The sequence below is a fragment of the Gadus macrocephalus genome, chromosome 8 (assembly GCF_031168955.1).
Source record: "Gadus macrocephalus chromosome 8, ASM3116895v1".
Classification (NCBI taxonomy): Eukaryota; Metazoa; Chordata; class Actinopteri; order Gadiformes; family Gadidae; genus Gadus; species Gadus macrocephalus.
Window position 1 is genome coordinate 21927247 of NC_082389.1, and position 14301 is coordinate 21941547.

At 41.8% G+C, this 14301-nt stretch overlaps 1 protein-coding gene across 3 annotated transcripts in view; it reads left to right on the forward strand.

The window, feature by feature from the left end:
- ythdc2 (YTH domain containing 2) overlaps positions 1–14301 on the forward strand; it is a 225158-nt gene that overhangs the window by 57222 nt on the left and 153635 nt on the right. For all 3 annotated transcript variants that reach the window (XM_060059908.1, XM_060059910.1, XM_060059909.1), the window contains exons 6-8: positions 448–647; positions 5562–5728; positions 11552–11654. In XM_060059908.1, the coding sequence (XP_059915891.1) occupies positions 448–647; positions 5562–5728; positions 11552–11654 (470 nt within the window). The remainder of the gene's footprint in view (positions 1–447; positions 648–5561; positions 5729–11551; positions 11655–14301) is intronic.

The following is a 14301-nucleotide window of genomic DNA, read 5'->3' on the forward strand; positions in this document are numbered from 1 at the left end:
GTATTATTCTTTACAATTAACATGTCGCGTCAAACGCTTGCTTGGGCGAACAAGGAGGTTGAGACATTCGTCTGCATTCTTGGGGAGAAAGACGTTGTTTACGATGTTTACGTAGCTGCCGCGGCGATCGACATCCGGCCTACCTTAAAGGGTACTGTCGGCGGTGGAAACGCGACCTCGGAATTGAGCTGGGCTATACCGCCCCCTCCCTACAGCACCTTTGCGATCCGATCCGTTCCGCACCCTGCAGTGGAAACGCGGCAGTAGTCAAACCAAACTCGTGGTCAAACCTTATCTTTTTAGGGATGTTTCACATGACTGCTTTCTCATGTTTTTAAATGCCTTAAAACTCCTTTGCAATTTTGGGGGAGGGGCTTTACAATTTTTTATTTTTTTTTCTGCTGTATAGTTTGATCAATATCTTCTCATTTATTATCCCCTTTGTAGATGGAAGCCAGGGCAAGAATAGAAGTGGCCGGGTAAACAATGGCGTTCCACAGGTGCCCCTAAAAGCAGTTTCCTCTGCGCTGGACGACCAACATGGCTCCCTTCCTTTACATGCATACCGGGAAAAGATCCTCAGGCTAGTGAAGGAAAACAGCGTGGTTGTGGTGGTGGGAGAGACCGGCTCCGGGAAAACAACACAGGTAAAACAGTAAACCGCATGTCAACAATCACGTTGCAAATTGAGCTCCAGTGTAACACACAGACTGATTATTATAATAATACAGATTAAACTGACTGAACTTTTTTCATACCAAAAAACGGCCGTTCCAGGTGTCCAAATCGATCACTCTGGAAACAAAACTGCTGAGCTAGAGGACTAAAACTATAAAGAACAAACTTTTTATTGTTACAACAAAAGATTTTGTCTTTCATTCATTGTTTTGTCCTCAATGTTGTATTTGATCCCATAAAACCCACAGTTATCATATAATAACAAATTTAACATCTATTTAAATCAAATCCTCCTCTATGCTGTCTTCTAGTAAAATTCTGCCTTTATTCACTCTAACCCATGACCCAGTAGCATCTACATTGGATATTTTGCGTGCACAACAATATCACATATTTTGGTACCAAGATAACGCATTAGAACCTTTGTTTTTGTGGAGTTGTCTATATCTATAGATACTCTATTTAATTTGGGTATTTTGTTTTCAGAAAGAACCTGACAAAGAGGCCTATTGATAATGAGCACTATTGGCCAAGGCTTAATGGGACACTGTAGGAATTACTCCCATCTAGTGGTAAAATTGTACATTGCATTCAAACGATTTCTTTCAAATGTGCGTTGCTACCTGGTTGCAACTACGGTAGGTGGTATGTGCCAAGAAGCTATGACATCATGTAATCCAATACTACATCAACAAGTTTTCTTTCAGATGATGAGGTACGTTATTTCAAACAAACTGCAAACTGCATTGGATCATTAGTGTGAGCATGTATAAGTAATTACTCTTCGAGCAAGATGGTGAATTATGTTGCTTAGGACAGAGGCAGTGGATCTGTGGGAGGAAGTAGTTATGAAATGCAACCTTTATTCAATCAAACATAACCTATGAAGCTATCCACCAACGAGGCTGTTTAGGCTTTTAACTATACATGTTCTACTGTTATGGTGCCTATGTAATGAATTAAACAAACAAGAAATGAGAAAAGCTTGTTATTTAGACAGTAACATTGACCTACCTACCTATGAAAGCAGGCAACTTCAGCGTACCTTTGAAAATCATAATCCTTCATTAGCTCTTTAAACCTGGGAAAAGCTACTCCGATGTTTACCCTTGTGGCAGAAGTATGATCTTGCATTATGAACGAAAGTGCAGTGCAGGCTTTCAAATTTGCCGGGGCAGTGACAAGCGCGTCTTGCTGAGCTCCTTCTACGTTTCACTCATGCCAGCTCTGAGCAAAAACGTGTTCAGCCTGCTAACCACCTAGTGCTTTATTTGCCTCTTGGCGGTTTTAGTTTTTAATAGTCAGGAAGAACATGGAAGCCTATGTCCTTACCCGTGGAATGGGTAAGGAGTCCGGACTTACCCGTTCAATGTAAATAATATAAAATTAATATAAGAAATTCTTCGCACTAATACATTTAATATGTGCATACTGGCTTAGACATGTACAGTTCAGAGTAGAGCCAAATCGATAAAGGGTTTTTAAGGCCAATACCGATACAAATATTTGGTGATTTAAAAATCTGATATTCAGATATATCACCAATATATATTTAAAAAATAAATTCCAGAAACGCGTAACAAAACATAAACAGATTTCCCTCACATTGGTTATTTTTTGTTATTTATGAGTCCTCACTGAAATAATAAGGTAATGCAGTTTAAAAATGAACCTTGTTTTATTGTTTTCACAACAAAAAAAGCATCAAAATACATTATAGTTCTGATAAATAAAATGTATTAAAATACAAACTTGGGGGAGGGGGCTTGGGTAGAGGTGTTGCTGCGCTGTCTACACAGACAACGCAGCGATATCAACATGAGCAGTTCTAACTGGATAGAAAGCGAAACCTGATCATGTGAGAGAAGATGATGCAGTCGCATTAAACAAAGACGTTGAAAGATGGTGCGATCACAACCAAAATTTGGAATTAATCAAAGAAATTACAGATAAATAATACTGAAATGGCTACTTTTTGGTTGAACTAAAACTTCGAAATATTTATGATCCCCCAATTGGTAGACTGTCGGTATGGTGGTAAGCCTAATAAAAGGTGTCTGAATGGGGGCATGTTGGAATGGTCGCATGTAACCATAACAACGGTTATAGCTAACGTGGACAGTACGGGACCGGGACGAAGTAAGGCCGTGACGTACAAGTTGTTCTGTGCTGTGTCCTGATTGACTGAAGAGAAATGGCTACGTTGTCGCGTTCTTAAACTGGACCTGGCGATTTGACATTAGTGTTTCCCCAAGCACTGTATGGTTAAGGCGGCCGCCTTAACAACAATAGGGCCCCGCCTTGACTACCAATGTATAAAAAAATAATAATTAACAGATAATAATAAATTATTTTTTAATTATTATTAGGGCTGTCAGTTAAACGCGTTATTAACGCCGTTAACGCAAACCAATTTTAACGGCGTTAATTTTTTATTGCGCAATTAACGCAATTCTTTTTTTTTTTGGCTCAAAACAAAGAAGCAGTAGCCTGACTGCTATGTTCAAATCACCTGCGTGAAGTTGGCACCCCATGTGTAAAAAAAACATGTACAACTATTTCAGATCGTTTGTGCTTCGTTTGTGCACGTTTGTGCAAGACAAATGAAAATTTGTGCTCATACCGTTTTTGAGATATCAAACATTACATTTTGTAAACATATGACGTCACTCAGCACCCCAATATTGTCTGAATCGGTTCAAATGTGTCTCAATCATTTGTGCATCGTTTGTGCACGTTTGTGCACGACAAATGAACATTTGTGCTCTTTCAAATTTTAAGTTATTAAGGTTTCATTTTTTTCACTCAGCACCCCAATAATGTCCGAATCGGTCCAAATCGGTCTCATTCCTTTGTGCTTCGTTTGTGCACGTTTGTGCATGACAAATGAACGACAAATGAACATTTGTGCTCATACCACCTTTGAGATATTAAACATAACATTTTGTAAACAAATCACGTCACTCAACTTCCGAAGCTGGCGCCCCAAAGGTGAAACAAATATATAAAACTTCTTCTGATCGTTTGTGCTCGACGCATGAATATTCCTGCTTTTATTGTTTAACAAGTGACGCAGTTGGTCACGCGGCGTAGTTGTGCTGCAGAAGACAACCGCGGAAAGATCTGAAGGCTTCGACTCAAACGTCTCCTGTGCTAACACCGGTTTTTGTCTTTTGAGAGGTGAGTAAAGTCGTAGCGTACATGTATCAAGGATGTGTCAGTTTGTTATTCCAGAGACTTATATCGCCTACGTTGTCGCCTACGTTATTCTTCATGCGCAAACGGATGAGACCAATTTGGACATTCTGGTTGAGTGAAAAAATAAAACCTTATTACTTAAAAAAATAAAAGAGCAGGAATATTCATGCGTCGAGCACAAACGATCAGAAGAAGTTTTATATATGTTTTTCACCTTTGGGGCGCCAGCTTCGGAAGTTGAGTGACGTGATTTGTTTACAAAATGTTATGTTTAATATCTCAAAGGTGGTATGAGCACAAATGTTCATTTGTCGTTCATTTGTCGTGCACAAATGTGCACAAACGAAGCGCAAAGGAATGAGACCGATTTGGACTGATTCGGACATTATTGGGGTGCTGAGTGAAAAAAATGAAACCTTAACTTAAAATTTGAAAGAGCACAAATGTTCATTTGTCGTGCACAAACGTGCACAAACGATGCACAAACGAATGAGACCAATTTGAACCAATTCTGACATTATTGGGGTGCTGAGTGAAAAAAATGAAACCTTAATAACTTAAAAATTAAAAGAGCACAAATGTTTATTTGTCGTGCACAAACGTGCACAAACGATGCACAAATGATTGAGACACATTTGAACCGATTCGGACAATATTGGGGTGCTGAGTGACGTCATATGTTTACAAAATGTAATGTTTGATATCTCAAAAACGGTATGAGCACAAATTGTGTTTTTTTTACACATGGGGTGCCAACTTCACGCAGGTGTTCAAGGCAGTATGTTTGTATGTTCATCCTTTAATTGCACTATAGGCTTTTTTTTTGTATCTTCCTGTTTTGATCAGTAAATGCCAATGTTGTTATCACTAAAAAAACATTTGCACAAGGCAAGCCGATGCACTTCTCCATGTTGATAAGAGCATTAAAATGCGAAGAATTAATGGGACAAAGACATCAAGGGATATTTAGCATAGAAAAAAAAATTAGTTAACTATGACATTAATGTGATTAATCGCAATTAAATATTTTAATCGCTTGACAGCACTAATTTTTATGCATTAACAAAGTACAAAACTCCCATAGGGAATAAAACATACTTCCATCAGGTACAAAAAATAAAGATAAATAATGCATCGGTGATACTGTTCAAAACAATAGGCGTTCGAGCTGAAACCCTCATCAAAGACCGCAGAGCCACGAGACAAACCACCACCCCCCCCTGCTCTTTGACCACCTTGACTAAGACATTTTATGGGGGAAACACGGGACATGTGGGGAATCTCTGGCGACTCCTTGCCACGGCTGAGCCGTGCTGCAACGACCAACATTGCTGCAACTTTTCCCCTGCAACGTTCTTTGAACAATAACCCCAAATTATTTATTTTTTGAAAATATTCATTAATCAGCCATTATAAATTCCGATACAGATAGTTTGGAAAATGCCTAATATCGGCCCGCCTATAAATTGGTCGGGCTCTAGTCCAGAGTCTAATACCAAACCTCTTTTTGGGAGTTTTCCACACATTTTGTAATGGGCAAGACATCTGAGAACGCAGTCATCATGTTTCTAATGTCTCCTTATGGATCTTGACCTCAGAATGTAGAAATGTAGTAGATAACTCTTGTTGATGTTGACCTATTTGGTGGCTGTGATCTTTAACATTGTTGCCATATCTCCCCTTAGATCCCACAGTTTCTGCTCGATGACTGCAGCAGAAATGAGATTCCTTGCAGGGTCTTCTGTGCACAGCCACGGCGGTTGGCTTCAATTTCTGCGGCAGAGCGGGTTGCGGAAGAGCGTGGGGAAAAAGTTGGTCAGACTGTTGGCTACCAGATCCGATTAGAAAGCAGGTAATTCAATTTCAGCATTTTTCCAAATGTTGCATGTTGTTGTAGGCTCGCCTGGCTGGTGTGTGGGTGCTTCACTTGACTGCAAAACAAATCTATTCATGACTGCAGTTTCAAAGCATGCACACTACTGTTACTGTGTCTTATTAGTGTGGTTGCAAAGAAAGACACACTACTGTTAATATGTGTCTTATTAGTCTGGTTGTAAAGCATGACACACTATTCTCGCCAGCAGATAGTACGAAATGTATCACTTGCTGCCTGTAAGAGTTCATTTTTATTTTAATAACCTGCTTTTGTGTTAAAGAGACCCTATTATACTACTTTTCTGGTCTTAATTTCTTATTAATGACTCCTATAGCGTAACCTGACACGAATAACAGCGCAAAAAACGATGTCGATTTTCGGGAAATGCTTCCTCTCATCTGGGCACTTTCAGCATTCTCTGTCAACGCTCGGTTTCGTCCTTCTCCGCCCCCTCGCCCCCCTCCTGCCAACCCCACTCCGTTGTGATTGGTTACCTTCCGGAAGACCTGCGAAGGGCAGTTGAGCTCCACCGCGCGGGCAGATTTGACCAGGCATATGGGGGCGTGGCAGGAGTGCCTCTACGTAAATGATTTCCCGGAAATGTGAACAAGTGAATCACAAACGTTGTTCCGAGTGTTAAGCGCTCTGCACAGCCACCCCAGACTGTCAACAGGGAATATGTCGAAATGCATGTACGTCATTATTTGACACTTTAGTATGGTTAAACCTGTCTATCAATCATTATAACGTTTATAGGTAATAAAAGTCGAAAAAGCATAATAGGTCCCCTTTAACGTTAATTTTACTTGGCTGGGGACGCTCGTGTTAATTCGAATTTCATAGGCTACCTCTCCAACAGACCCTCTTTGGGAATTTTTGTGGAATTTTCTATCGTGTGTGAATTTCAATTGGTTATGATTGAGCCTCTTTGCTCGTTGTTATCCCGCGCTGGTTGCGCTCATCGGTTGACATTTCCAAATGCCTTGCAGTTGTTTAATAAAGGCGTGCTTTAATGCACACAAACATAAACGTGTCATTAGTATGAGAAAACGTTGACTTTAACTGTAACGTACCTACTGTAAGGAAGGCTGCTCCATCCCTTTAAAATATAGTGTAATTTACTCATTGAATTATACTTGTTCATGCATTGTTGGCCACATGGACATCGAGACACCGGTATGAATCCGTCCTCGACCAAACATTTGTGAGACATGGCATGAAATCAAAGCATTTTTACTGTGCAAAACCTGGGATTTTCTTGAAAAGGAAACAGTCGGATAGGGGATGTGGGCTGTGAATGCCTCTTGGACTGCTTGTAGTCCTAGTTGTTATTTATTATTCTTGCCAGTATTTTGGCAGACTACTCCTCCCAATCCTTTTAATGTTCAACATTTATTGGAATTGCAGCACCTACTTTTCAACATAAAAGATTGTATACTTTTTAAAATATCCTATTTTTCCATATATATATACCGTATTTTCCGGACTATACGTCGCTCCCGAGTATTAGTCGCATCAGTCAAAAAATGCTCCATGACGAGGAAAAAAACATAGATACGTCGCATCGGTGTATAAGTCGCATTTATTTTTAAACATTTAAACAAGAACGTTTAGTCTGGAGAGACTGAATAAAATTGCAATAGCAATATAGGTGTGTCGGTCCCACTCGTAGTTCTGAGAGTATACCGAATTCAGTGACACCGGGATTCCACCGGACGCGTATGCGCCGCGGTCCTAAACCTGAGCGCACGATCGGGAGGTGGAAGTCACAAGTCCAGCGGAGGGCTCCAGTTTTCGCCGGCCAAGTCATGCGCTGTGATATGTGTGACAGCTATGTTGCACAACATTGCAGCTAAGGCTGGGGTAGCTTTGAACCGGAGGACATTGAGGACGATGACGACGAGAATATAATTTATTCGGTGGTGCAGTAGGCTTGCAGCGTTCAGTTGTAGGCCTAATGAATGACGGTGCCATCTTGCGGCCGAAGATTATGTAGGCCTACGCACAATTTTGGCATATAAGTCGCTTCGAAATATAAGTCGCAGGGCAAGCCAAACTACAAAAAAACCGCGACTTATAGTCCGGAAAATACGGTATATATATATACATTATCATTAAGCCTTGCATTGTTCGAAACCTAGTCATACTTTTGAATGGTCATGCAACACTCTTTTTCCCCTGAGACGGGAGAAATCCGTATTTACCTCTTACACTTCCTTATGGCAATGACGCTTTTTTTTTTTTTTTGCGTCATTGCCAGATGGAAATACAAGAGGGGGGATTCTATTGAGAATACTAGCACAAGTTCCAACCCTTGGAAACCCGTCCATACTGTAGGGTGAGACCTAATGCCCTAACAGACCTATCACAGATCAGTGCCAGTGCGTTAGAATTCACCTGCAGAAAACATGGCCGAAGGTACTGAATTCGCAGACGGACACAATATGGAGGATTGGCATTTTGAAGTTATGGTGCAAACGGATATTCGTGGCTACCTTTATGAGCCACAATATAGCGACGAGCAGCTGAGGCCTATGGAGGAACAGGAGGCGGCTGAAGATGCCGCCGCTACAGCCGAGGCAGACGACCTGCCTGCCGCAGACGAGGAGCCTGCAATGGCTCGAGCTGAGGCGGATTGGTGGTGCCTGTGCTCTCACTGTGCGCCAATGGACACAGAACAAGAGTCTGTCTGCTGCCGAGAATTCCAGCAGTGCCAATTCCTTCTGGACGAAATCACGGAATCTGAGGATGACACGGACCTGTGTGTTGTCGATCACCCGAGCTTCGCACCCCAGGCTTTACGCCTCATCTGAACAGTTGGGTATTGGATACATATTTCCGGACCCAGAAAGTGTACTGGAAACGCCAGCCAAAGCCCGCCGGGAGAAACAGACGTCTGAGCATAGAGTAAGTGTTTGTTTTTTACTAACACATTGGCTACAATAGTTTTGAGTCCCGGGGAACGTGACAATGTAGTTATCCGAAAGCAGCCGATCTTATTGGCAGATCATTGGCTACGTTATGTTAGCTTGAAGTCTGTGTAATGCTGTATAGGCTACTCGAGGCATAATTTATTTTACTTTGCTGATGTTGTTCTCTTTCTTTCTTAGACAGTATCGGCTTCCTGTGTTGGCCAGGCCATCAGAGCTAATTTCCCAGCACAAGATCGGCAGTACCGTGGCTCAGGGGTTAAAATTAACTTTTTTTCACCACCGTCCCGGAAACGTCCCGAAAAACATTTTGAACTGTCCCGAATCGTCCCGAATTTCCCCCATAAATATTTTTTACATTTTGAGTCGCTACTTAGGCCTACTGATAATATAATAAAAACACAATACATTATGTTGATGAAGTAATATATTTATTTCCAGATGACAAGCAACACCCTCGCAGAACTGTGGTCTATCTACGTGACCACAGGTTTGCGCCTGTGATCGCAAAGCAGCAGGCTCTCGCACTGCTTGCCGCTCGAGCAGCGCGAGACTGATGGCCTAATATGCCATCTTATGCACGCCTTTTTTGCGGCACGGTCCGCACGTTTACACTGCCCGAGGTAAATTACCTGCTTGAGCTAGAACCCCAATTTACCCTCCCGGACCCTACACACATTGGCGGTTTATTGTGTTTCATTCTGATGTAAATGCGACGGCTCCGCGGTTCAAGGGGGGGGGGGGCTTGGGTAGAGGTGTTGCGCTGTCTGCAAAGAGACAACGCAGCATATCATCATGAGCAGTTCTAACTGAGAAGAAAGGAATCTGCGAGCTGCTGACCATGTAAGAGAAGGTGATGCAGTCGCATTAAACAAAGAAAGATGGTGCGATCTACGAGAGAGACCAGAGGAACTGTCCTTACAAGGCTTTTGTCGGGATAAAAAGCAAGTAGTCAGCAAAATAAATAATATGTTGCGTTTTTGCACTTGTAAATAGTTCATCGCGCTTGTAGCCTACACTCAGACTTGAACTCATTCTTGCATGCGGGTGTCTTCATTCATAAAAACATTCGGGAGCGAGCAGAGTCTCCCATACATAGAACAATGTTTGATGCAACGCCACAGAATCAACACCGAGCGACAAAAATTGATTCTACTTTTTTTTAAAAAAACGTTTGTGATTTTGAAATATAAATATCGTTCCGTTCGTACATCTCCACGTAGCAATCTTTCTCCCTGTCATTCTCGTTCACAGACGCACACAAAGACAAGCGCACACAGAGACAAGCGCGCATACATGCCAATGGTGCGCGGGTGGGTACCCTACCACTTATTGGATAAACCTGCGTATCATGCACACGCACTGACAGCGAATTCGCCCGCTCATCCTCTCAATGCACCTACAAAGGCAAACCCGAAGCAGCAGGAATTTAAAAAGGGATAAAAAAGGATAGTGTATAGAACGCCGGTAATTATCGGGAAAATAAGCTTATTTTCGATCATGACCGGCGATGTTCTCTACATATCCCGCTTATTACACGGCTACTTGCCAATACGAAACAATAACTTCACATGGTGTGTCTTTTTACAATTTATTTGATGCCACCAGCATTCGGAGTGTTGATCAGCAGAGAAATAGTCCGCCAAAGACGTTGACGTCGCTTATAACCGAAGACGCTGGGGTTGACAAGTTACCGGTCAATTATACTCATGATTATACTTAGCAACGGTGAATTATGAAATATAATTCACCGCCGGAAGTTGTGAAGGTCCCATGCAAGTGAACAGAGCATTCCATGGCATTGAGAAGACCCATGTAATAATTGCGATTAATGTGAAATGCTATGTATATATATGAAATTTAGATAAATTAAATTTACATAAATGACGGTGTTAGACCCTTTTTTTTCTAGACCTTCTCCAGTGAACCAAGAAAGCCTGACGAACGGGGGATTTTACCCCCGCTGTCTCACTGAACAACACAAACGCGAGCGCGCGAGCCAATTGAACGAAGCCCTTTCCATTAAATAAGTCTCTTCCACCGATCGCGAACATCGCAGAAAGTGTTGAAAACTTAAACAGAAAAATTAAGTCAGTGCCCGCAAAATTCTCTTCGTCCCGAGGTCGACCCGAGAGAATAATAATCCTCCCGATGACAATTAATTACGTCCCCGGGACGACGGGACGTCGTTACTTTTAATCCCTGCCGTGGCTACCAGGAGACAGTAAATGCTCAAGATGAGCTGTGACTATTTTTGACTCTAGCAAACCCACACTACACGTTTTTTTTTTGTGAATAGTTCATATTTTTTCATGAATAAAACTTAAAATTCATGTTGGTCGTTGTGATTTGTTTACTAACCCAAGGGCTGTTTTACTAAAGTAGGCCTACTGTATAAGATAAACACTTATTTCAACTGGGGAGAAAAGGTTGAGTACAAATACTTGATATGCTGAGCTAATGTAATTAGCAAATGTTTTTACGATGTATATTGTACAGTATACATACGTGATATATATACGTACATAATGATTCTATATACATTTAGAGAGATCTCTTCAGTCAGATCATTCAACATAATGTTTTGCTATGGTAACAAAGTTATATTTCTGGAACAATTGTGTGCAGAGCCAATTCTGACCGCAGAGTTCTGGAGCTCTCAATGTAGTGCCTCACTTATTTATAATCCAATTGGCTGGTTGGTGAGTTGGGTAGTTTAAGAGCAGAATCAGTTTGACAAATGGCTACCAGCTGACATTATTATTGCTCTGATTTAGATCGATTTTATATCTATATTAGTGCTGGGTGATATGTTAGGGTTAGGCTTCCATTGTGATTAAAAAATAATCCGTTATTTTGAATCCATCAGGTCTTCTCCTATGACCCTGCTGACGTTCTGTACCAATGAAGTACTGCTCAGGACTATGATGGCTGGAGACGACATCCTGTCCACTGTAACGCATGTGATAGTGGTGAGTTTAAGATGCATGTCTTTTTACATTGTTGTACCTGATATTAACAGTATGTTTATTGAGAGTTTTGTAATATATGAATGTTGAATTGTTCAAAGAACAATGACAATCTAGGACTGCAAGCAGTCACACAAGGTATTAACTAGGGATGTGGATAACTCAAATTTTTCATGGTCGAATAATCGGTGGGTGTTATGAACGAATAATCGATTATTCGTTGTGTGCCAACATTCACAAAGGCAGCCATGGATCGTCGGCAAGAAATCAGTATCTTAAACGCAAAAAAACAACTACCTGCTAAGTAGTTCCAGTCAAATTGTCTGTTCAGCCATCAAAATGAGAGCTGGTCAATTGTGAAAAATGCATTAAACTGTAATCCGAAAACTTGGTTTTATGCTATAGACCCTATAGTATCTGTGGTATAAGGCTGAATCGCGACGGGTCTATACTTTCAACACAAAGTGTACAATTCAAAATTCGTCCCAGCCTTTACGCCACATATACTCTAGGGTCTATAGCATATAGCCGTGTTGTTTGATTACAGTTTAATTCATTTTTCACAATTTACCAGCTCTCGTTTTGAAGAATAATCACTGCGCCATTAGTTTCAATGGGAATCGCGACGGTCTATGCTTTCAATTAACCACGCGGAGATAACCATGGCAGCCGGTCAAACAAATGTTCTTTTTGTGATCATTCTGATAAACAAATAATCCCCCTATAAATTAATGGTCTTAATTTATTTTCTATGGCAAGTGACCATGGTATAAGCAGGAAAATGCCCTTGGACACCTGTCCAACATTAGTTCTGTCCGTTAATTCTTATTTATTCGAATGGGAAAAAATGTTAACGGTCTAAATGTTAAAAATCGACTTTGAACCTCGGGAACGAATAATAGAATATTCACTGTGACCTAATTTTTATAGCCTGGCTCCGCCCGCCTAAGTACTTCGGCTCAATTTTAATTTCCCCTCAGTTCTAGGTCTGGGTCTGCGGTATTTTGTGGGTTTTCTCTGTCTTGATTTTCTGCGTCCAATCAGTGAACAGAGGGAGTGGCTGAGAACAATGACGTTAAAGTCAGCTCTCGTTGACAGACATCTTCACGCACGGTTTACAGCCTGCGCGCAACGTGATTCCCGGCCAAACCTTAGCGATTGGTTATGGCAGATCCAGAGTGGCACCGGGCAGATCCAATAGTTTTAAACTTCAACAGGCAGCCGCCTTCAAGTGAGTTAACATTTGTCAATTGAGTGGGTCCAGACTCTCTGTGCAATTGAAATGAAGTACGAGAGTCTGGTAGGACCAGGCTATAGTTTTTAGACCCAGACACACAGAAACATAAACACACTTGGTTAATTGTAGATGCCGTTTAACTGTGATCTTGTGCCACCTGCTGGCAAATTAGTGCATTACGCTTAAGAGCAGTTACGTCACTGAATGTGATATTAACACACAACTTTATACACATGGTTAGGGAGGTTTCCTTACCTGGCAGGTTCCAAGTTCCAGCCTCCCCCTTGAGGCTTCTGAAGCAGACTTGCAATGGAAATGGAGAATTTATTAGCATTTATTCAAATTGGCGCTTTGACCTAATTTCTTTAGCTGTCGAAAAACTATTGTAAACACTGCTTGAGGGGGAATGCCTCTGTTCCCAATTTCAAGCGGATTGAGTTACTATAGAGTGTATATTGCAAAATACCTTTAATACCCTGACGCAGACCAATAAGACCCTAACCTTAAAGACCCTGACAGACCATTTAGACCTTGACAGACTATTAAGACCCTGACGCAGACCCTGACAGACCATTAAAGGTCCCATGGTATGCTACTTTATGGGTGCTTTAATATAGATATTGGGCAGCGGGCAGCGCCGAGGCGGTGGTCCCTCGGCAGCGGGAAGCTGGGCTCAAGCGGGAGACAATCGCGGGCAAAAATCCCTTTCTCCTCCATGTCGTGGTTCATGTCCTTCAGGGATTTAAAGCCAAAGTTCTGTCGAGTGTTGGCACCGCACTCGCGGTGATTTATTGGGAGCGGTCGCGTACGACACACACACACAGCTCCGCAGGGGTGTGTTTTGTGAGTCTGGGTGTCGCACGTACGCTTCCCGGGACCAACCCAGGTCGAGCCCGCTTGTTTCCGTGAATCGTCGGTTTCACGGAGGCGCTCGGTCCGGTCGTAATCCGGTCCGACCCAGGTCACTCTGTTAAGTCCCTTCACAACAGTTTACTTTAATACGAATTCAGACCCGTCCGTTTAGCGGGACCAAAGTCTCTCGAAATAATAATAATAGTTAATACGAAATGATGATGTATCTTTTTGCCTTGTCACCCCCTATACACGTCAGTCACAATCAACCATTGCCTGTACAATGCGCCACTCACCGTGAGGGGATCAGCTGGGAGAGCGCGTCGTTCGGCTTTGCCTGTGTCGAGGAGTCGACAGGGAAAAGGACTCGAACGATTGAGTTTACCTACTACAAATGCAGTCAGGTAGATTTATTCTTAGGTCCAATAAACACAATAACTTTTACAACTGAGTATAGATTTGAAAAGAAAAGACAGTAAAAGAAGAAGAATATAGATGAAAAATGGCCTATTAAAAGTAGGTACCAACGTTTATCTCGGGTGGATCCCAAGGTTGGGTCTC